Source organism: Oncorhynchus mykiss, chromosome 17, assembly GCF_013265735.2.
Source record: "Oncorhynchus mykiss isolate Arlee chromosome 17, USDA_OmykA_1.1, whole genome shotgun sequence".
Taxonomy (NCBI): domain Eukaryota; kingdom Metazoa; phylum Chordata; class Actinopteri; order Salmoniformes; family Salmonidae; genus Oncorhynchus; species Oncorhynchus mykiss.
This window is the reverse complement of record NC_048581.1, coordinates 22,482,662-22,507,177: the sequence shown is the minus strand read 5'-3', so window position 1 is coordinate 22,507,177 and position 24,516 is coordinate 22,482,662. Positions and strand designations below refer to the sequence as shown.

General features: G+C 44.9%; 1 protein-coding gene across 1 annotated transcript; it reads left to right on the top strand.

Moving 5' to 3' along the window:
• Positions 1-89: 89 nt before the first annotated feature.
• Positions 90-24,240, top strand: nomo (nodal modulator). Its single transcript, XM_036949408.1, has 29 exons — positions 90-336; positions 1,042-1,131; positions 2,015-2,060; positions 2,144-2,244; positions 2,649-2,755; positions 2,963-3,035; positions 3,265-3,417; positions 5,247-5,384; positions 5,693-5,782; positions 5,931-6,036; positions 6,230-6,380; positions 6,514-6,691; positions 7,019-7,160; positions 7,526-7,657; positions 7,965-8,101; positions 10,136-10,223; positions 10,461-10,524; positions 10,617-10,712; positions 10,894-11,195; positions 12,184-12,343; positions 12,694-12,820; positions 13,128-13,241; positions 13,463-13,590; positions 13,897-14,038; positions 14,266-14,460; positions 17,464-17,565; positions 21,883-22,002; positions 22,290-22,382; positions 22,706-24,240. The coding sequence occupies exons 1-29, from the start codon at positions 181-183 to the stop codon at positions 22,835-22,837; spliced, it is 3,663 nt and encodes a 1,220-aa protein (XP_036805303.1). The 5' UTR covers positions 90-180; the 3' UTR covers positions 22,838-24,240.
• Positions 24,241-24,516: the final 276 nt, after the last annotated feature.

Sequence of the window (24,516 nt, the reverse complement as noted above, 5' to 3'; positions counted from 1 at the left end):
GTTCATATTTGAATAGGCACCCAACATTTTCAAAAGTACATACTTAATCGATGTCACCTCCGCACCAGCAGGTGTCGACGCCTCCAGAATAGGTAGCTACTGCTCCTTCAACAGCGCAGCTTACGGAACCGGAGGCAGCGTGCACTGTCAATTCGGTTGTCCAGAAAAATCTCCTGGCGAATGCTCGGAATAACGGAACCGGCAGACATGGCAGTGTTCTGGATATTATTTGGAATCATCTGCTGCCAGTTTATTACAGTGTCAGCTGATGACATTGTGGTGGCCTGCGGAGGGTTCGTGAAATCCGACGTTGAAATTAATTACTCGCTGATCGAGGTGAGTGCAGAGACGGCCTACTACCTTAGTAGGCGGAGACAGGATATTGCTGGGAGTCTTGAGTGGTGAAAAGACAGTTGAGTTTGAATGAAATAACATTAGCCCCAAGGTGGCTAGTAAGATGGTCTAGCTAACTCTCTGAGTAGCCACACTAATCTCACGAGCCATCTCTGATCTATGTTGCTGGTTTCTCGTGCACAACCATGTCGAAATTCAGAACTTGTTAGCTAACTAGTTAACATAGCATTGTACTAACTAGCTATCCTTACAAAACACATCAGAAACGCAATAACTTGCAGCTATTTAAATGTAGCTAAATGTGTTTCACTGCTTTTAAGTCCTTTCTACGTTTAAAACTCCGAGCGAATGTTTACATAGTTTACGCACTGGCTAGCTAACGTTAGCTAGCTTGCTAAAGTTGACCTGGCTAGTTGCCGGTCCACTTAAACCCCACTGTACTGACGAGGTATTGCACCATCCACACACCATTTACAATAATAGGATTACTGTTTAGTCAAATCATCTCATACTGGACCACCCTCACCCTAATGACTGCCGGTGCAAGTTATTCACGTTAGCTAACTAACTACTTTACCGCAAGAGCCCATACTACTGTCCAACATGCATCGCATGAAATCATGCTTTTGCCTTTTTGGTTGTGTTTGTGCATTGCTAAATACATCTCATCTTTCTTGTCTCTCACAGATTAAAGTGTACACCAAACAAGGGTCTTTGAAATATCAGACGGACTGTGCTCCCATCAATGGATACTTTATGATTCCCCTCTATGACAAGGTAATTAATGTATTGATCCGAGTAGGCAGGCGTTTCCGTACGTTTGATACGGTTTAATTTATTCCATTCCAGACATTACAATGAGCCCGTCCTATAGCTTCTCCCACCAGCCTCCTGTGGTATTGATACATATGAAAATGCAATAGTAGTAGTAGTATGGCATTGGTTTGTCTAAACCTCAGACTGTTTCCCTGGTTACTTCATGGATATCAGTCTGAAAAAAGTCGCTGTAAAAAAGACGCAGTAGTCTCTACAAGACAGAATGTTGAATACAATTCTATTTAATCGTACTTTACCAGTTGTCCGTAATATTGGTCCTTTTGGCGGTATCAGGTGGAGATGGGGTAGCCACAGGAAAGGGCTGTTTACCCAACTTTTTGCGGCAGCGGTTCTGTTGCTTGTATTGCCCACCACCTGATGCATTTCACGTGATGCACAACATCAAACAATAGCCGAATGTAGCTTAATGTTGTCGACCAAAGCACAGTTACCTCGCAATCAGCTGAAAGTGCTTGTGAAATTTGCCAGCTGATTGCGTGGGACAAAGTTCAGTCTGTGCTTCGGCTAAACTCGGCATTGTTGACATATTGTGCAGCGTCACATATGAGTTGAGTCAGCATTGAAAATACAAACCGACATACAGCCCAGCGTACTGAAAGGCAGGTTGATAACACTACTCTGTGGATATTTTGTCTCAGATTACCTACTTTTATAGGGACAAAATCAGTGGACAACAGGCAAAGTACGTTCAAATTAAGTTTATTCAACAGTTTGACTTGTGATGGGACTGTTAGAGCCTACATTTTAGAGACGAGAGAGGAGTCTTCCACTCTCGGATACATAGAGGCAGTTCTGCTAATATTTGACTCTGTCTTATTCACAGGGAGACTTTGTGTTGAAGATTGAGCCGCCTCTTGGGTGGAGCTTTGGTAAGGAGAATTTCATGTGTATTTGTAGCTCTTGTGTATTGCCAGCAGTGCTGTAACATAACACTCTGTCTGTGTTTTTGCAGAGCCCACCAGTGTGGACCTCTATGTGGACGGGGTCAATGATATCTGCACCAAGGAGCAGGACATCAACTTTGTCTTCACTGGCTTCTCTGTCTCTGGAACGGTGAGAGGAACTCTTCTTCAATAACCCTTGTGGGGATGGTGCTGGCCAAAATACATTTACATTTGAGTCATTTAGCAGATGCTCTTCTCCAGAGCAACTTACTGGAGCAATTAGGGTTAAGTGTCTTGCTCAAGGGCACATCAACATCTTTTTTTATCTAGTCAGCCCGGGGATTTGAACCAGCAACCTTTCTGTTACTGGCCCAACGCGCTTAACTGCTAGACTACGTTCCACCCCCCCAAAGACTCAATACATCACTGTTTATTGACTAAACAGAATGGCACAGAGATCTGCCACTTTTTAAAATGGTTGTTTAGTGTTAGTACTTACCGGATAAACAGTATGTGCATTTCTGAAATAATTGTTTACTTTGTTGTGGCGTTAATGTGTTGTGTATGTCCCAGGTGCTAAGTAAAGGCCAACTCCTGGGCCCAGCTGGGGTGGAGATCAGCCTGACCAGGGAGGGAACAGGAGAAAAGCTGCAGACTGTGCTCACTCAGCCTGGAGGAAAGTAAGGGACCGCTCCTCAAACTCTTAACAGCATTACTTTAAACTACAAGGCAATATAACTACCCCTTACAACACAAACAAACACACTGGCTTTTTTTTCCAGTCGTGGCAACTCAAGCCATTCATATCAATGCTAATGCTTTTGTACACATCCGCTGTTGTACAAGCACTAGGCTTCTAACACAGACTGTTTTGGGTCATTTCACAGGTACACCTTCTCCAAAGTACTTCCTGGAAGTTATGACATCATTGCTTCTCATCCGTCCTGGACCTTGGAGCAGGTGAGTTTCTTTCTGCAGGGCTCATGATCTCAAGCCATCTCAAAGTGCAGCTGTAGGTGTTATTGGCACAACTTTAGTTGGATGCAATTGGAACTCAATCCTATTGCACAAGTAATATAAGCAAGCAGAGTAAGAACATAAGTGATTACAGGTAGTGTGAACTATGCAAAAAGAATTAGAGCAAAAACGTCCAAATGCTTCACAATCATTTTGCGTTGTCTTTCCACAGAGCGCTACGTCAGTGCGTGTGTCCAGTGCCAATGCAGCGGCTGCAGAACATCTGGTGGTGGGAGGGTATGATGTCTCTGGGGAGGTCCGGAGTGATGGGGAGCCCATGAAAAAAGTCACCTTCCTCCTCTACTCTGCCACAGTGAAGAAGGAGGTCAAATATATTTGTATTGAATTGAATGGCAAATTGAAAGAGCGGTGGTGTCCAGTCTGCTGTATTTCTGTACATATTGTGATACACTACAGTTATATTTTATCTTTAATGTTGGCTGTCTATGAAGCTGGGCATTTTACCTCATGAATGGTTAAATTATGATATACAGTGAGGGGGGAAAAGTATTTGATCCCCTGCTGATTTTGTATGTTTGCCCACTGACAAAGAAATGATCCGTCTATAATTTTAATGGTAGGTTTATTTGAACAGTGAGAGACGGAACAACAACAAAAAAAATCCAGATAAACGCATGTCAAAAATGTTATAAATTGATTTGCATTTTAATGAGGGAAATAAGTATTTGACCCCTTCTCAATCAGAAAGATTTCTGGCTCCCAGGTGTCTTTTATACAGGTAAAGAGCTCTCCAAGGATGTCAGGGACAAGATTGTAGACTTACACAAGGCTGGAATGGGCTACAAGACCATCGCCAAGCAGCTTGGTGAGAAGGTTACAACAGTTGGTGCTATTATTCGTAATTGGAAGAAACACAAAATAACTGTCAATCTCCCTCGGCCTGGGGCGCCATGCAAGATCTCACCTTGTGGAGTTGCAATGATCATGAGAACGGTGAGGAATCAGCCCAGAACTACACGGGAGGATATTGTCAATGATCTCAAGGCAGCTGGGACCATAGTCCCCAAAAAAACAATTGGTAACACACTACACCGTGAAGGACTGAAATCCTGCAGCGCCTGCAAGGTTCCCCTGCTCAAGAAAGCAAATATACATGCCCTTCTGAAGTTTGCCAATGAACATCTGAATGATTCAGACGACAACTGGGTGAAAGTGTTGTGGTCAGATGAGACCAAAATGGAGCTATTTGGCTTCAACTCAACTCGCTGTGTTTGGAGGAGGAGGAATGCTGCCAATGACCCCAAGAACACCATCCCCACCGTCAAATATGGAGGTGGAAACATTATGCTTTGGGGGTGGTTTTCTGCTAATGGGACAGGACAACTTCACCGCATCAAAGGGACTATGGACGGGGCCATGTACCGTCAAATCTTGGGTGAGAACCTCCTTCCCTCAGCCAGGGCATTGAAAATGGGTCATGGATGGGTTTTCCAGCATGACAATGACCCAAAACACACAGCCAAGGCAACAGGAGTGGCTCAAGAAGAAGCACATTAAGGTCTTGGAGTGGCCTAGCCAGTCTCCAGACCTTAATCCCATAGAAAACCTGTGGAGGGAGCTGAACGTTCGAGTTGCCAAACGTCAGCCTCAACCTTAATGACTTGGAGAAGGTCTGCAAAGAGGAGTGGGACAAAATCCCTCCTGAGATGTGTGCAAACCTGGTGGCCAACTGCAAGAAACGTCTGACCTCTGTGATTGCCAACAAGGGTTTTGCCACCAAGTACTAAGTCATGTTTTGCAGATGCAAATCAATTTATACAATTTTTGACGTGTTTTTCTGGATTTTTGTTGTTGTTATTCTGTCTCTCAATGTTAAAATAAACCTACCATTAAAATTATAGACCAGTCATTTCTTTGTCAGTGGGCAAAAGTACAAAATCAGCAGTGGATCAAATACTTTTTCCCCTCACTGTAGTAACCCAGACGGATACATACAGTTTTTACTCAAAACGGGAATTTCAAGTTTCAGATATATGTAATACTTGTCTTACATCCAGGCTGTATCACAGCGGCGCACAATTGGCCCAGAGTCGTCCGGTGTTGGCCGCCATTGTAAATAAGAATTTGACTTGCCTAGTTAAATTTAAAATATATAAAATTCCCTCTAATATGTCTATTTCTTGTGTTTCCTAGGACGTCAGTGTCTGTAACACAGCCCCAGTGGATGGAGCCGAGTCTGGAGATGACTCCCTGGTCTACCTGTGTAGTGCCCTATCCCGAGAGGACGGCATCTTCTCCTTCCCCTCACTGGCCAGCGGAGACTACACTGTGGTAAGATGGCCGCCACAACACACCCGTGTTGTTCACACTGCACTTATCCCATGGCAAATTAGCCCTGGGCTAAGAAAATGCCTTTTGATGACTACGTATTCAGCACATATCCCTCCCAGTTAATGTGTGTTGCTGAAATAGCACAGTTGGTGTTCTTAGGTTGTCTTTAATGTGTAAAATATCCTTGGGATCTGGAAGGCTCTGTTCAAAAATCTGGAGGGCTCTATACAAAAATAATGTATTATGTACTTAGTCTGGTTTCTTGTCCTTCACTTTGACTATGTTGGACTAATTTGTCTGTGTTTCAGATTCCCTTCTACAGGGGAGAGAGGATCACATTTGATGTGGCACCTTCCAGAATGGACTTCAGGGTGGAGCACAACAGCTTGAAGCTGGAGGTAAGTTTACAGTGCTCCAGCTTCCTGCTTGGCTGCTACTTATGGGTTAAAATTGTACAGCATTGGTCTTTGTCATGTGATTAACAGAGGTTATGGTACTGTACATGACCCTGGAGGTGTCGTGTTTTGTGTTTCTCTCTCTCTGTAGCCCATCTTCCGTGTCATGGGTTTCTCTGTGACCGGCAGGGTTCTCAACAGCCTGGAGGGGGACGGGGTACCTGACGCCACGGTAACCCTCAACAACCAGATCAAAGGTAACCATAGTGACATCCACCACCCCATTTTCTCTTCTATTATCTGTGTTCAAATTCGGAGGAGAAATATCAGAGATGACATTGTTTGGTTAACGTGGAGACATGCTATGTTCATTTGCGTTGGGATTGTCCTTCTGCCGAACCCTTTCTTTCTCTCTCCCTTTTCCTCCCTCTCTTTCTTCCCTTCTAACAGTTCTGACCAAAGAGGACGGCTCCTACCGCCTGGAGAATATGACCACTGGTACCTACACCCTCCGCACGCACAAGGACCTCATGTTTTTTGAGCCAATCACAGTGAAGATAGCTCCCAACACGCCTCAACTCCCTGACATCATCACTGCTGGGTGAGTTTCGACTTTCAATGTGTCCTATTGATGCCCCCATCTATAATCATAACATGCATCTGACATAACAGCTATGTGGTTGTTTTGTTGAAGCATTATAAATTATAAATGTCATTCTCATCCCCCTCTCCAGGTTCAGCGTGTGTGGTCAGATCGCTATCACCCGTCTGCCAGAGAGCATGAAGCAGCAGGGGCGTTACAAGGTGACCCTCACTCCCCTGGGACAGGACAACACCGCCACCCACACCACCGACTCAGACCAGCAGGGGGCCTTCTGCTTCCATGCCAAACCTGGAGACTACAGTGTTACCGTACGTTACAGAAATACAGCTTGTTCTGACTATGAGATTAATTGTCTGTATTTTGGTGGCTTTGGTTGTATTGAGCGAAGTTGCCCTTAGTCCCTTATCTAGGATCAGCTTAGCTGCTCTGAATCATATCCCTATAAGGGTGAAGAAAGCATACTAAAGTGATCTATGATCAGTGTCTATGGGCAACTTCATCCTACTTCCAGTCCTATTTACGTGAGATCAGCTCTTAGCGATGTTACCCTCAAAATACAACTAAACAGGATTTGTCCATTTACCTTGGCTGTACTTAGGCTAACGTTTCATCCTGTCTTCCATCCTTCCCTGCAGGTGTCTCTTCCTGAGGCGGAGGTGAAGGCTGGCCTGGCCCTGCAGCCTGCTGCTCTGGAGGTCTCCCTGGTGGACAGGCCCCTCTCCGACCTCCTCTTCACCCAGTTCATGGCCGCCGTCTCGGGCAGGGTCTACTGTCTGGGTAAGCCTGCCCTGGAGTTCTCTCCCATTAGTCTATGACTCACTCTGAACATTTCCTGTTTAGATGTCAAGTAGGAATAATGCAAGGTTAACAATAACCCCTTAGGGAGAAGTAACTCCTATTCAACAGGGAACAGTAGGGCACATTTTCTGTTGAATGAAAACAGTCATGGTTAAAAGTGCTTTTCTATTAGACAGACTGAGTGTGTTTTGATGCCTAACTGGGTCATTGTCAGGACAAACGCTGAAAACAGTCAATCTGAATACTCTATTAGTCCTAGCATCCTCGTTAGACAGCCAATCAGCGACGGTCTCATTTTCACGGCTTTGCCACTTTGAATAACCTTTGACCTCTTGACCCCCCAGCGAACTGTGATGACCTGTCGGTGACCCTGCAGCCGGTGAGTCGTCAGGGGGAGAGGAGGAGCGTGCTCCTCTCAGGGAGCGGTGACACCTTGGAAATCTCCTTCGACCACGTCCTGCCTGGCAAATACAAAGGTACGGACCTCCTGGGTCGTGTTCATTGGGGAAAAAGGTATTTCAAAATAATATATAATAAAAATAAATTGTTGCTATGGAAAACAAACATGTATTTTTGGACATGATCTTTTTAGTAGCTCCTCGTTTTTTCTGTTATGTGTCTACTGAACAAGTAAGTATGTTTATAGGATGGTCAATGTTGTCAGAGAAGAAATCCATACACTAAAGCCAGGCTGTACTCCAGGTTCTCAGGCTAGGTTATGTATGTCTTGTCCTTATGTCAATATTGTAGCAATGTCTGACGCTCTGCTCTCCTCCCTCCCAGTGAGTATCTCCCATGAGGAGTGGTGCTGGAAGCTCAAGTCAGTGGAGGTGGAGGTGCTGGACTCTGACGTGCTGGGAGTAGAGCTCAGACAGATAGGCTACATCCTCCGCTGCTCCCTGTCCCACGCCATCACACTGGTCAGTAGTAACACAGGGGAGGGCTGTGTGTAGGGGACAGAGAGAGTGTGTCTTTAGGTTTGTTCATATGTGTAGTTGTGTGCATGTGTACTGTTATGTGTTCCTGCATGTATTTCTGTTTATGCTTGTTATACACTACACGGCCGAAAGTATGTATTTGGACACCCCGTAAATTTGGCTATTTCAGCCACACCCGTTGCTGACCAGTGTATAAAATCGAGCACCCAGCCATGCAATCTCCATAGACAAACATTGGCCTTTACTGAAGAGCTCAGTGACTTTCAACGTGGCACAACAAGTCAGTTATTCCAAATCTTTCCTGCTAGAGCTGCCCCGGTCAACTGTAACATGCTGACCACACCGCCCACGTCGTGTGCGTTGCAAAATAAATGTACACGTTATTCAATCAATGCACCCACGCTGCTTACGAGCGTCAATGAGCGTCTTCATAGCCAGGCGCTAAAATAGAACTTGGTTCTTTTTGTGAAGTTTGACGTGCTGCAAGTCCCGCCTCTCCCATCTCCTCATTGGTTTTTAGGAGCATATACCAAACGTGGGTGATTGAAAGACAAACTGAGGTCCACACTCCAGTCCAGTTGGTGGTGTAATGCACCTTAATGTTGATTGCCAGCCGCTATATAAAGTCCGAAGAAGAAGCCTGAGGAGATCGGTTTACCCTTTTATCTGTGGATTAATTGTCGGAGTAGATGACCTTGCGCGTTTCAAGTAAAATTACAAACCAATGTTTATATCCAAGGAGAAATTAGCTAGCAAAAGCAAGCTAGCTAGCTAAATTGCCATGAATGTTTCGTGTGTTTCGACCGGTCCCCAAATGAATCTAGTTGGTTCAGAGTTTGTTTTGATATTTCAACCTGCATATCCTTATCGTGTCTGGTGTGGATGGACAAAATCAACATGCGTGCGTGCGGTCTAGTCCACATGTAAGTCCTGTTATTGTGAAGTGGAAACATCTAGGAGCAACAACGGCTCAGACAGTAGGCCACACAAGGTCACAGAACGAGACCGCAGAGTCCTGATGCGTGTAGCCCTTTTAAATCTGTCCTCTGTTTAAGCACTCACTACCGAGTTCCAAACTGCCTCTGGAAGCAACGTCAGCACAATAAAATGTTCATCGGGAGCGTCATGAAATGGGTTTCCATGGCCGAGCAGCCGCACACAATCCTAAGATCTCCATGTGCAATGACAAGAGTTGACTGGAGTGGTGTAAAGCTCCCCACAATTGGCATTTGGAGCAGTGGAAACGCGTTCTCTGGAGCGATGAATCATGCTTCACCATCTGGCAGTTTGACGGATGAATCTGGGTTTGGTGGATACCAGGAGAACGCTACCAGCCCCAATGCATAGCGCCAACTGTAAAGTTTGTTGGAGGAGGAATAATGGTCTGGGGCTGTTTTTGATGGTTTGGGCTAGGCCCCTTAATTCCAGTGAAGGGAAATGTTCACGCTTCAGCATACAAAAACATTCTAGACAAATCTGTGCTTCCAACTTTGTGGCAACAGTTTGCGGGAGGCCCTTTCCTTTTTCAGCATGACAATGCCCCTGTGCACAAATCGAGGTCCATACAGAAATGGTTTGGCGAGATCGGTGTGGAAGAACTTGACAGCCTGCACAGAGCCCTGACCTCAACCCCATCGAACACCTTTGGGATGAATTGGAACGCTAACTGGCTGCCAGGCCTAATCGCCCAACATCAGTGCCCGACCTCACTAATGCTCTTGTGGCTGATTGGAAGCAAGTCCAGCAGCAATGTTCCAACATCTAGTGGAAAGCCTTCCCAGAAGAGTGGAGGCTGTTGTGGCAGCAAAGGGAGGACCAACTCCATATTAATGCCCACGATTTTGGAATGAGATGTTCGATGAGCAGCTGTGCACATACTGTTGGACAGCTGCTCTGATAAGAAAGAGTATGAGTGAATAGTTCGAGCATAATGGTTCTTAAATAGCTCGTACGTTATTTTACATAATCGTGGTTGCTGGTGTGAAAGTCTAAATGAGTGTGTATGTATCTTGGCAGGAGTTCTTTCAGGACGGCAGCAAGCCTGAGAACGTTGGCGTCTATAACCTCTCCAAGGGGGTCAACCGCTTCTGTCTCTCCAAGCCTGGTGGGAGAAACTCCTCTTCTTTTCACTTGTCTTCGATTCTCTTCAATATCCTTACTGAAAGACCTCTGGAAAATAAAATATGTCTTTGAGACTAACCTAGGGTAATATAGGTTACCGGTAGATACATGAGTAAAATATATATATATTAATAATAATAATAATAATAATAATAATAATAATAATAATATTATATATATAATAATATGCTTATTAATCATCTAATCTTGCCTTTGCCAGGTTTGTACAAAGTGACTCCTCGATCTTGCCACCAATTCGAACAGGACTATTATACCTACGACACGTAAGGGTGTTCTATTGGATCCATTTCTATGTTTTCCTTTTACATAGCCCCACCAAAGTGAATGACTCTACTTGTCTAAATGTGTCCTTCAGGTCAGCCCCCACTATCCTGACCCTGACTGCAGTGAGACATCACATGACTGGCCTAATCACCACTGATAAGATCCTGGATGTCACGGTCACCATCAAGTTAGTCCCCGTCATCTCCAAAAAGTTGGAGATTTACATGCATTTCCAGAATTAACGTTTAAACCTGAAATGACTCTTGTTTTTCTAAATATGACAACAACAACAAAAAAGATTATCACTGTGTTCCTCCTGTAGGTCGTCCATAGTCTAACCTAAATACTGTTTATGTGTCTTCCATCAGATCCTCCATAGAGTCTGAGCCAGCTCTGGTCCTAGGCCCTCTGAGAAGCCTGGAGGAGCAGAGACAGGAGCAGCAGCTGCAGGAGATCGAGCTGCGGCGCCAGGAGAGGGAGAGGCGTGCCCAAGAGGCTGAGGATGGAGGTGACAGCGAGCCCCCCATCCAAGAGAGAGCTGATGAGCTCACCAGCCCCTTTCACTACGAATTTTCTTACTGGGCCAGGGCTGGGGAGAGGATCACTGTGACTCCCTCCTCGAAGGAGCTGCTCTTCTATCCGCCGGAGATTGAGGCTACTATCACTGGAGGTTGGAGTTCACTTCCTTGTTATCCTCTTCTTTTGTGTTATGTTATTGTGTGTGTGTGTGTTTGGTCTGTGGTGTCTGTCTGCATATCTCTCTGTGTGGTGTGTAGTGGAAATTCTAACCAAAGGGGAAAGAGGCTGTAGATTCTTCAAACAACAATTATATTTAATAAGATTTGCAAAAAATGGATCAGTCAACAATCCACACAACAGTGCAGAGTTAAAAGCCCAACGAACAGAGTTGGCTCTCTGCTGTTATAGAAAGTACAACCTCTTGTCTACATGGCAGTTTAGCAGATGTGTGTAAACAGGGGCGGAACATAGTGTGTACAAGGCGATTGGTTTGTCCTTGCAGATTTTAAGATGGCTCGAGGTTGATAGCTCGAGGGCTCAAACGTCTAACTGCATTTATCACAGCTCACAGATAGTAAAAACATGGGATGTCTCACATGCTGGGGTCACACCCAAACGGATCTTAGCTATATGGGGCGGCAGGGTAGCCTAGTGGTTGGACTAGTAACCGGAAGGTTGCAAGTTCAAACCCCCAAGCTGACAAGGTACAAAGCTGTTGTTCTGCCCTTGGACTAGCAGTTAACCCACTGTTCCTAGGCCGTCATTGAAAATAAGAATTTGTTCTTAACTGACTTGCCTAGTTAAATAAAAAAAAATACGCCCAGTCTTGTGACTGAGTAACACAGACACATTTGTATCAGGTTACAAGAAAAAAACACTTAACATATGGCAAGAGACAATTCTCTTAAGTAGTATCACACGGGATAGCATAACTCATTTAGTCATTTTCCACCACAGGTGTATAACCTGTTTTTGTCTGTCTCTACATTTACATATGGTAACTCCCTATTCTCTGCCCCTACCAGCACCCATCCACAGAGATCTGTCCAGGGCGTGTGGTGGACATCACCGGCCATGAAGCTGTGTCTGTGTCCAGCAGTAATCTAAATACCTTCTCTTATTCTGTCCCCTTCTCACAGAGTCTTGTCCAGGGCGTGTGGTGGACATCGCGGGGCGCGCTGGTCTGTTCCTGGGGGGCCAAGTGACTCCAGAACTGCAGGGGGTGGAGATCTCCATCACCGAGAGAGGAGCCAAGGCCCCCCTCATCACCGTCGCCACCAATGAGAACGGGGCTTACAGGTATACATGACTATCCCCTAACCATAACCTCGGTCACTGCTGTGTTAGCCGTAAGGCTAGCATGGCCTACTCACCCTTGCCCTAGGCATCAGGCAAAACATCTTGCAAGCTGGGGTTTCTTGTTCAAATCATGCTCTTGTTGTTTTTTTAACAATACATTTGACCACTTTGCGTCTTAATCTAGCCACTTGAAATGTCCACCATGTTACATAGTTGTTGCTTTAGATTAGCTTGAGGCAGGTTTTCTCATGGTGTTTGATAAATGCTCCTTGATTGTGACATTTGTCGGAAACGTACTGTAATACAAGTCAATCTAAATGACTCTCTAATGGTTGTTTCTCCCTCCCCAGTGTTGGTCCCCTGCACAGTGACCGTCACTATGACGTCAGTGCCAGTAAGGAGGGCTTCATCCTCAGCACTGTAGAGGGAACCCAGGGAGACTTCAAGGCTTTCGCTCTGGCTGGAGTCACCTTCAAGGTACAGAACACACATACTACTAGCGAGCTCAGTGGAAAGAACAGGCCATTTATTAGCTTTTGTCTTGTTGGCAAAACAGTTTTTTGTTTAATCAGTAACATTATCCCTCTTTCGGTCGGGTGATGGTTGTTTAATAAATAGTTGATGGGTCTGTTCTGCGAATGTATTGCCCTTCAACAGTGTTCTTTTGGAATTTTGCCTTGGTGTCGAACTGCAACTTAAATATAGTTTTGGCTGCGGCAGGGTTTGTGTAGTCTTATGCAGTGTGTTCATTGTCATATCTCCTATCTTTCTCTGTGTGTCGTAGATCAAGTCAGAGGATGGTCACGCTCTGTCTGGAGTCCTGCTGTCTCTCAGTGGAGGATCGTTCAGATCCAACCTGCTCACCCAGGACACTGGTGTCCTCACCTTCAACAACTTGGTAAGGACCTTGATGTTGACTGAACTCAACACCTACTTCATCCCTGTATTATCCTCCTCCTGAATGATTGACTATTAAACACACCGGGCTACTAGGTGGAAGTCAATATTCTGTGTGATGTGAACTGGTGCTGATTGGATGGGTGCAGCAACACTGCAGGGGGGATTTATTGGTTGCATCTCATCTGTTCTTCCTTTCTATCCCTCCATCCCTCCCCTCAGAGCCCAGGCCAGTACTACTTCAAGCCCATGATGAAGGAGTTCAGGTTTGAGCCAGCCTCTCAGATGATCACCGTCGAGGAGGGACAGAACCTCAGCATCGACATCACCGGATTCAAAACCGCATACAGGTACTAGAAACGGGCCAATCAAATCCATCTTTATCTTTGTAGTACTTTTCATAGAAAGTGAGTGAAACCCAATGAGCTTTAAACTAACTGCAAAAATGTACTAAACAAGGCAGAATGATGTTCAATTTCCCCCCCCCCAGCCATCACTAGCCACTTCTTTTTATTGTAACAAATCTTATTCAGGCCTGTTCTTGCTGACTTACTTGACAAGGAGCTTAACAGTCCCATCCCCAAAATGGCGGTGTGTGTAGTTATTTGTCTGTCCTATCGATCCCCAAAATGGCTGATTTACTGCCTCCTTTCTAGCTGCTACGGGGCAGTTCAGTCCCTGAGTGGAGATGCTGAGAGGGATGTGTCAGTGGAGGCAGTGGGACAGGCAGAGTGTAGTATCTACAGCGAGGAGACAGTCACTGACGAGGAGGGACGCTTCAGGCTCAGGGGCCTGCTGGTGAGTCGGGCCTTTTTCAGTCTTCATAAGGGCTACATAAAGCAGTTATAAAGCCTGTATACAAGCACATAAAGTATTTATGAAGCTGACGTAACGATACAACACATTTGTAAGAGTTACTTTGTGCAGAATGAGTCATTGCGTTTGATACCCCCAAACACTGCTGTTGCAATTGCTAATAGCTCTGCTATTATTTTTGTGTTGCTAACTTTGAGCTTCTCTCACAGCCTGGCTGTAGATACCTGATCCAGCTGAGAGCACAGGGCAACGACCACATCGAGAGAGCCCTGCCTCAGCACCGCTCCATAGAGGTTGGGAGCACCGACATCGTGGGAGTCAACATCATCGCCTTCAGGCAGATCAACCAGTTTGACCTGAGTGGGAACATCATCACCTCATCAGAACACCTACCCACCCTCTCTGTAAGATCCCTTCACTACAATACCAATAAACCCCCACCAGAACACCTGCCCACCCTCTCTGTAAGATCCCTTCACTACAATACCAATAAACCCCCACCAGAACACCTGCCCACCCTCTCTGTAAGATCCCCTCACTACAATACCCATAAACCCCCACCAGAACACCTGCCCGCCCTCTCTGTAAGATCCCTTCACTACAATACCCGTAAACCCTCACCAGAACACCTGCCCACCCTCTCTGTAAGATCCCTTCACTACAATACCCATAAACCCTCACCAGAACACCTGCCCACCCTCTCTGTAAGATCCCTTCACTATAATACCCATAAACCCCCACCAGAACACCTGCCCACCCTCTCTGTAAGATCCCCTCACTACAATACCCATAAACCCCCACCAGAACACCTGCCCACCCTCTCTGTAAGATCCCCTCACTACAATACCCGTAAACCCCCACCAGAACACCTGCCCACCCTCTCTGTAAGATCCCCTCACTACAATACCCATAAACCCCCACCAGAACACCTGCCCACCCTCTCTGTAAGATCCCCTCACTACAATACCCGTAAACCCCCACCAGAACACCTGCCCACCCTCTCTGTAAGATCCCCTCACTACAATACCCGTAAACCCTCACCAGAACACCTGCCCACCCTCTCTGTAAGATCCCCTCACTACAATACCCATAAAACCTCACCAGAACACCTGCCCACCCTCTCTGTAAGATCCCTTCACTACAATACCCATAAACCCTCACCAGAACACCTACCCACCCTCTCTGTAAGATCCCCTCACTACAATACCCATGAACCCTCACCAGAACACCTGCCCACCCTCTCTGTAAGATCCCCTCACTACATTACCCTTAAAACCTCACCAGAACACCTGCACACCCTCTCTGTAAGATCCCTTCACTACAATACCCATAAACCCTCACCAGAACACCTGCCCACCCTCTCTGTAAGATCCCCTCACTACAATACCCATAAACCCTCACCAGAACACCTGCCCACCCTCTCTGTAAGATCCCTTCACTACAATACCCGTAAACCCTCACCAGAACACCTGCCCACCCTCTCTGTAAGATCCCTTCACTACAATACCCATAAACCCCCACCAGAACACCTGCCCACCCTCTCTGTAAGATCCCCTCACTACAATACCCATAAACCCTCACCAGAATACCTGCCCACCCTCTCTGTAAGATCCCCTCACTTCAATACCTGTAAACCCTCACCAGAACACCTGCCCACCCTCTCTGTAAGATCCCTTCACTACAATACCCATAAAACCTCACCAGAACACCTGCCCACCCTCTCTGTAAGATCCCTTCACTACAATACCCATAAACCCTCACCAGAACACCTGCCCACCCTCTCTGTAAGATCCCTTCACTACAATACCCGTAAACCCTCACCAGAACACCTGCCCACCCTCTCTGTAAGATCCCTTCACTACAATACCCATAAACCCTCACCAGAACACCTGCCCACCCTCTCTGTAAGATCCCCTCACTACAATACCCGTAAACCCCCACCAGAACACCTGCCCACCCTCTCTGTAAGATCCCCTCACTACAATACCCGTAAACCCCCACCAGAACACCTGCCCACCCTCTCTGTAAGATCCCCTCACTACAATACCCATAAACGCTCACCAGAACACCTGCCCACCCTCTCTGTAAGATCCCCTCACTACAATACCCGTAAACCCCCACCAGAACACCTGCCCACCCTCTCTGTAAGATCCCTTCACTACAATACCCATAAACCCTCACCAGAACACCTGCCCACCCTCTCTGTAAGATCCCCTCACTACAATACCCATAAACGCTCACCAGAACACCTGCCCACCCTCTCTGTAAGATCCCCTCACTACAATACCCGTAAACCCCCACCAGAACACCTGCCCACCCTCTCTGTAAGATCCCCTCACTACAATACCCGTAAACCCCCACCAGAACACCTGCCCACCCTCTCTGTAAGATCCCCTCACTACAATACCCATAAACGCTCACCAGAACACCTGCCCACCCTCTCTGTAAGATCCCCTCACTACAATACCCGTAAACCCCCACCAGAACACCTGCCCACCCTCTCTGTAAGATCCCTTCACTACAATACCCATAAACCCTCACCAGAACACCTGCCCACCCTCTCTGTAAGATCCCCTCACTACAATACCCATAAACGCTCACCAGAACACCTGCCCACCCTCTCTGTAAGATCCCCTCACTACAATACCCATAAACGCTCACCAGAACACCTGCCCACCCTCTCTGTAAGATCCCCTCACTACATTACCCTTAAAACCTCACCAGAACACCTGCCCACCCTCTCTGTAAGATCCCTTCACTACAATACCCGTAAACCCTCACCAGAACACCTGCCCACCCTCTCTGTAAGATCCCTTCACTACAATACCCGTAAACCCTCACCAGACCACCTGCCCACCCTCTCTGTAAGATCCCTTCACTACAATACCCATAAACCCTCACCAGAACACCTGCCCACCCTCTCTGTAAGATCCCCTCACTACAATACCCATAAACGCTCACCAGAACACCTGCCCACCCTCTCTGTAAGATCCCCTCACTACAATACCCATAAACCCTCACCAGAACACCTGCCCACCCTCTCTGTAAGATCCCTTCACTACAATACCCATAAACCCTCACCAGAACACCTGCCCACCCTCTCTGTAAGATCCCCTCACTACAATACCCATAAAACCTCACCAGAACACCTGCCCACCCTCTCTGTAAGATCCCTTCACTACAATACCCATAAACCCTCACCAGAACACCTGCCCACCCTCTCTGTAAGATCCCCTCACTACAATACCCATAAAACCTCACCAGAACACCTGCCCACCCTCTCTGTAACATCCCTTCACTACAATACCCGTAAGAGGACTAATGCTAAAATGGGTTATATCCATCTAGAGTCCTCTATTTAATTCTATGGCTCCATATAATTGTATTTCTCCTCCTGTCCCGTGCAGGTGAAGCTGTATAAGAGTGACAACCTTGACAACCCCATCAACAGTGTGTCTTTGGGACAGTCCCTCTTCTTTCACTTCCCGCCTCTGGACAGGGATGGAGAGGTATGGACGTGCTATTAGTATGTAAGGTGGTATAAGGCGGGCTAGAAATGTGTGTAGCTGATAGCCAAGGAAGCATCATTACTGCCTTCCAGAGACCTGAAGCGCTGCTGTACCCAACCCAGAAATGGCTCTTCTGGGTCAGTGGTATTACTTAAATCAAATCACAACTTAATTAAGTTGTATTTAACAAAGTCGTAATACGCTTCCCAGAAACGAAAAAGAATCTAAATAATAACAATATTTTATCAATTAAAGCAGAAGACAACAGAGAAATCGAGAACAAAATGAATCTGTTTATTTTGGGATTGTCAGTTTAACAATGTACAACATATAGAAATACATTTTCTTAATTAAGTTGTTGTTTTTTCAGGATATAACAGTGAATAGTAAAGGTCTTCACTCTATGAAAATTCACTATATATATTTTTTTCTTAGAGTAATACCAGCTCAGATTTCATCATGTGATACATTCATCTACACTGTAGATGAATGTATCGATAGAGAAATAAAAACGTTTTTTTTGTATAGAATACACTTGGGTGGCCGCCTAAGTGTGTTTTCGGGCCGCCTGTGTCAAAACAATTACAAGTAAAGTACTTTTCAGGATGGAAAAACGTTTTTGGTGTAAACTTAAATTACTTAAACCAGATATGTAGAAAAGATAATGGACCATTCTATTTTTATAATATAATCTTTGAGAACTAACAATCACCAAAATAAAAGCTAGACAGTCGGGGAGAATCTAAAATTCAAAAAATGATGCATTGAAGAGTATTTTTGATGACGCATGGGGCCCCCATTGATTTTCTTATGACATTGATTTTCTTATGATTCAATCCGTTTTAAAACGGCTACATTTTTCACTGCCAACAACACGAGGGCCTCTAAAATGTTGGTTGGTGAACGTACCATTGGTTCCGGCCCCACCGAACCCACCACCTAAGCTCCATTTTGATCCAGAAAAAAAGAACTGTTAATTACTTACATTGATTTCTATACTACAGATGACAAACTTAACTACTGTGTCTTTACAAACCAATCACAAGCATATTATGGCTTCACTATACTGAACTAAATATAACATGTAAAGTGTTGGTCCCGTGTTTCATGACCTGAAGTAATAGAGAGCCCAAAATGTTCCCGTACGCAGAAATAGCTCATTTAGTTCAATTTATTTGCACAAATGTATTTCCATCCCTGTTAATGAACATTTCTCCTTTTGCCAAGATAATCCATCCACCTGACAGGTGTGGCATATCAAGAAGTTGATTAAACAGCATGATCATTCGAGAGAAAAAGGAAGGAAGAATTTGTGTGGACTTTACATGTTAAAGTAGACACTGGTGTTATGGTATTAATAATCCACTTTCTCACAAATCCCTAGATATTTCACGTCACACCCAAAGTCATTCAATGCATTTAGAGGAATATGTTGTACGCCTCCATACATCATAGCACAGTCCCAACTTCTGAATCCGGTTCAGACCACCACCGCCGTTGTCAGTGCTGTGCCGTCAACCCGTTTCCAGGTCCCTTCCGTCTCTCCGTCAGTCAGACCAATCCAGATGCATTGGTCAAATACCTGTTCCTCTTGGCTGTTTATGGTCACCAGGTCTCTCTGCCTCTGTAGGTCGGCTGTATAAATGTGATAGATGATCCCAGCCAGTAGGAGAAGACCCAGCAGCCCCAGACACGCTGTAGCAACAACAAAGGGTCTCCTCCATGAGCTCTCAGAACCTGAGAGTTCAGGTTGTGGTGTGCTCCCTGGGGTAGACACGTGTCAAGACAAGTGTCTGAAGTTTCATAATTGCGCTGTCTATAGACCTCTTCATAGGCGTTGGCTCCATTACCAAACAGGTCCTCTGAGTGTTCAGGCTGTTTCATAGTAGGGCTGTTCGTAGACATCGTCATAGACGTCGGCCCCATTATCTTCATTGGTAAAAGTGGCCCGGGACATCTCCATGGTCTACCTCTGTCTCTGAGAGCTGTCAAGTGAGTATATGAAGATGTATATGGAGGGAAAATGGAAAACAAAGGCTAGCTGTAACAATTTAAATATCATCTGTGTCAGCCCCAAGCAAATTTAGAGAGTTTCCCGAACTCCTGCTCCTTCCTTTTCACCTTTCTGCAGATGTGTACCCTCTGTTTACTACATCACCAAAGGTATGTGGACACCTTCTTGTCAAACATCTCATTCCAAAATCATGAGCATTAATATGGAGTTGGTCCTCCCTTTGCTGCTACAACAGCCTCCACTCTTCTGGGAAGGCTTTCCACTAGATGTTGGAACATTGCTGCAGGGACTTGCTTCCATTCAACCACAAGAGCATTAGTGAGGTTGGGCGAATAGGCCTGGCTCGCAGTCGGCGTTCCAATTCATCTCAAAGGTTGAGGTCAGGGTTCTATGCAGGCCAGTCAAGTTCTTCCACACCGATCTCGACAAACGATTTCTGTATGGACCTTGCTTTGTGCAAGGTGGTATTGTCATGCTGAAACAGGAAAGGACCTTCCCCAAACTGTTGCCACAAATTTGAAAGCACAGAATCGTATAGAATGTCATTGTATGCTGTAGCGTTAAGATTTCCCTTCACTGAAATTAAGGGGCCTAGCTCAAAACAAGAAAAACAGCCCCAGATTATTATTCCTCCTCCACCAAACTTTACAGTTTGCACTATGCATTGGGGCAGGTAGTGTTCTCTTGGCATCCGCCAAACCCAGATTCATCCGCCGTACTGCCAGATGGGGAAGCGTGATTCATCACTCCAGAGAACGCGTTTCCCCTGCTCCAGAGTCCAATTGTGGCGAGCTTTACACCACTCCAGCCGACGCTCGGCATTGGGCATGGAGATCTTAGGATTGTGTGCGGCTGCTCGTCCATGGAAGCCCATTTCATGACGCTCCCGCCGAACAGTTATTGTGCTGACTTGGCGGTCCTGTTCTGTAAACTTGTGTAGCCTACCACTTTGTGGCTGAGCCGTTGTTGCTCCTAGACGTTTCCACTTCACAATAACAGCACTTACGGTTTTCCAGGGCAGAAAGTTGACGAACTGACTTGTTTGGAAATTGGCATTCTGTGATGGTGCCATGTTGAAAGTTACTGAGCTCTTCAGTAAGGCTATTCTACGGTCTATGTTTGTCTATGGAGATTGCATGGCTCTGTGCTCTATTTTATACAACTGTCAGCAACGGGTGTGGCTGAAATAGCCGAATTCCCAAATTTGGGGGTGTCCACATAATTTTGTGTGTATATAGTGTACATCAACATGTTCAGGAGGTCCAGGTCTACAAACATGGGTCATTATCATATTCATAACATTGATTTTACACCACAGACTACAGGTTGGGTATGCTTGACCAGTGAGGATGGGGAACGGCTGGGGCTCTCTTACTCTCTTAATGAACCTGATTGGCCGAGAAGTTTTAACTTTTAAAAACTGTTTTTCAAATGTTTTTCCAGACTTACAAACCGTCATGGTGCAGCAGCTCCCCCCTCCCCCGTAGAAATGAAACCTAACGGGTCATAAAAAAGCAATGCAAAATAGTGATGGAATGATGGTCTCTCCAAGTGTATTAACCAACAGTAACGGATTTTAGTTCGCCCCCCTTCTAAACCCCACCCCACCCCCACTTGATCAGTGGTTGAGAAATGCCAGCGTAGGTGAGGAAAAGTTTCAAACAAAGCACAGTAGATTGAAATAAATGTTCTCATTTCCTTTTTTTAATCATTGATATGGGTTCTTTTTGGCTTGCAATGCTTTTTGACTTGTTTTTGTTTACAATATGTCTTTTTTTCCCTCTAAATTTCATTTTACGACTCATGAAAAATAACTCAATTGATCTTCTTTTTGATCAAATGTGATGCCATATATATATATATATATATATATGTGTATGTGTGTATATATATGTGTATGTATATATATATATGTGTATGTATGTGTGTAACCTGAAAACTGTTATCGGTAGAGAGGTTTGAATCTCTCTTTATTGGTCCATTAACTTAAACTTCACCCATGTAAATCCTGCTGATTTTAGAATGTCTTGTGTAAATTGTTCTTTCAACCAGCAACTAACTTTCAGAAAATTACACTGCTCACATCTGTCACACTTATACAGTGTTAGTTTCATCAGCTGTTGTACAATATGATAGAAAAATGATTTTTGACAGCACTGGGCCTTTAATGGTTGCTATTCGCCTGATAATAGAAAGTAGTGTAGGTTTATCCAGAGGTTCTGGGTCAGTGGAATTAACATTACAGAGTATGTTGTCATCACCATAAATATACTTTTTGTTGTGTGTCCTCTCCCCCAATACAGACCTATGTGTTGATGCTGCACTCCACACTGTCTCGCTCCCAGTACGACTTCTCTCTGCCCCAAGTCTCCTTCACCTCTACAGGCTACCATAAGCACATCACTTTGACCTTCAACCCCAATGTAAGTTCACAGTACCTACTCTGCCAGGGCTGAATCCTCCGGCTAGAAGTTCTCCGCAGCCACAGATCTAAGATCAGCTGATCCTGTCCGCATTCTAACCTTATCCATTATGTGGGAAAGCACAAAACAGATTTTAGATCAGCGTCTGCAGGCAACTTCATCCTAGTTTGGAAACAACTAATGTAATACATTTAGAATATTCTCATTACAGTGATTTAAAAAAAGAGCCTGCATTGTGTGTCTTCTGAATAACGAATGAGAACCCAATGTGATGTTCTTCATCACAGCGTAAAGTTCCTGACCAGGACGTAGCCCAGGGCTCCTACATAGCTCTACCCCTCACTCTACTGCTCCTGCTGGCAGCCTACAACCATGAGAAGGTACACTGCCTCCACTCTTATTGCCTAGCCATGTATCATGTATCCAATGTACTGTAATTGAGTGGTCTGGTAAATGTTCAAGCAGACTTCCTATTGCCTTTGTATTATGGCATAAGTGTGTGTGTGTGTGTGTGTTTTTATATATATATATATATATATACACACACACACACACACACACACACACACACACACACACACACACACTTTGTATTGAAAAAAACAACATTCTATTGGTTTCTGGGATCTTCATGGCATTTTAGTACACGGAAGACAATATAAAGTGGCATCTCACCCTTTTTTAACGCCCTGTCTCTCCCCAGGTGATCCCCCTGCTGCTGCAGCTGGTGAGCCGTCTGCAGGGGGTGCGCAGCCTGAGCCAGGCCGGTGGGGACAACGCTGCCCTGGACGAGGCCAAACGCCAGGCCAAGAGACAGAAGACCCGACGTACATGATCCACAGACCTAACATCTGGCATGTAAACTACCGCAACAGGAACCACAGACATGCTGTGTCTGAAATGGCACCCTGTTCCATGTATAGTGCACTACTTTTGACCAGAACCCTATGAGAGTAGTGCACTATGTAGGGGATAGGGCCATTTCAGTCGCAGCCATACTGTACCATAGCATACTTTACCATACTATACCCATAGCTAACCTGGCTCATTGGACTGATGTTACCAGCATGGGTTCTATGGAAGGGTCTATGGAAGACTGGCTGTGTAGTTCTGTTCTGTGGGACTCCTTCGTTTTATAGAACACTCATCAGAAATATTATGAAGAATCCATTTTGTCGATATGTATATGAGCCATTATTGCTTCTTTTTTTTCAGTTTTTTTTGTACATTTGTAATGAATGAAATGTCAATTGAGAAAAGAAAAAAAAACACTATGGAGGTCTTAAGGTCTTAATAAGGGAGGTGGTTATGTCAATGTGGGTTCCATGGGGATTTTGGGGTTCAGGGTCACGCTTTGTGGTAACGATGCATCATGAAAGCTTCGTTATTAAAGTGACAAACTGTTCATGACGAGTTATTTACTATGACGTGCAGTGGCATTCATTTTAATCACATCCAATTCAGCCAACTGTTCAAGTCACTGCATGTGTCATAAGGAGGGCCAGGAGTTGTTTTTCCTGACCACATGACCTGACCAGATGTTGGACTATAAATGGTTCCTGGTCAGATCACATGGTCTGAATAAACTCCTAGCCCTAGTATGGAATGGTTTGTCATAATGGTCCTGAATTGTTATGTCATGTTTCTGTAATGAGTTCTACAGGCTGTGGTAGTTTGAAGCATGGTGGGTTTTATGTGTTGGTGTGTCAGTTTGCTCAGGGAGAATGGGTGGGTTGAGGGTGGGGGGGGGGGGCTAAAGGTTTGAAAGGGTTAGGGTTAATCATTACAGTAACAAGATAAGAAAATAAGATTTTGGGTAGGGAGCTGTAGGGGTATAACTAACTATATGTTAGTGATAATTATTAATTTATTAACGTTTTATTTGTCTGATGTGAATGATGAGCAGTTTGGTAGCAAATGTATTTTACGGTGTGTTTGATTTTTTTGAGAAAATAAACGTTCTGATTCCAAAGTATGCAAGCTATCTGAAGGCAAAGGCAACCAGTGTAACTGTATCAGACAAGTATCTACTACGTACGAGGAGATATTTTCTCAACAAATTCTGTGACGAATCCCAACTTTCACTTTAGAAGTCAAATCTTTACAGGTTTTCCCATTGACATCATTGCATGACTAAGGGAAAACTCACTTGTACGTTTAGGATTTGCAGTACAATGTTTGTCTTGACCTCACGTTGCCTTAAGCTAAAATAAAATATGTGATCATCTTAAATAATTACTGAAGAAAATGTAATTGGTTCATCCAAGTTTCTCCTCATGTGGTAATATTAATGCTGAATGTGAAATGGAACCACCTGAACCAATCTCTTGTTGTACATGGTATGCTATTCTCCTGTTCTTCTTAGTTAGTTATGGACAATTTTTTAAGAAAAAGATGAACAGGCCAATGGCTATTTACTGAGTTGAAACAAATTCCAATTAGGTTATGGTTGCCGGAGAGAGTCGGGTTGAAGAGTCTGATCTGTGTGAAATTAATGATAAATCTAATCTGACT

Excerpts from the sequence above, each read along its gene's own strand:
- nomo (XM_036949408.1), top strand. The coding sequence starts at position 181 with ATGCTCGGAATAACGGAACCGGCAGACATGGCAGTGTTCTGGATATTA. Across the intron at positions 2,061-2,143 it reads GCCTCTTGGGTGGAGCTTTG|AGCCCACCAGTGTGGACCTC; the intron begins GTAAGGAGAATT and ends GTGTTTTTGCAG. Across the intron at positions 10,224-10,460 it reads CTTCTGTCTCTCCAAGCCTG|GTTTGTACAAAGTGACTCCT; the intron begins GTGGGAGAAACT and ends TGCCTTTGCCAG.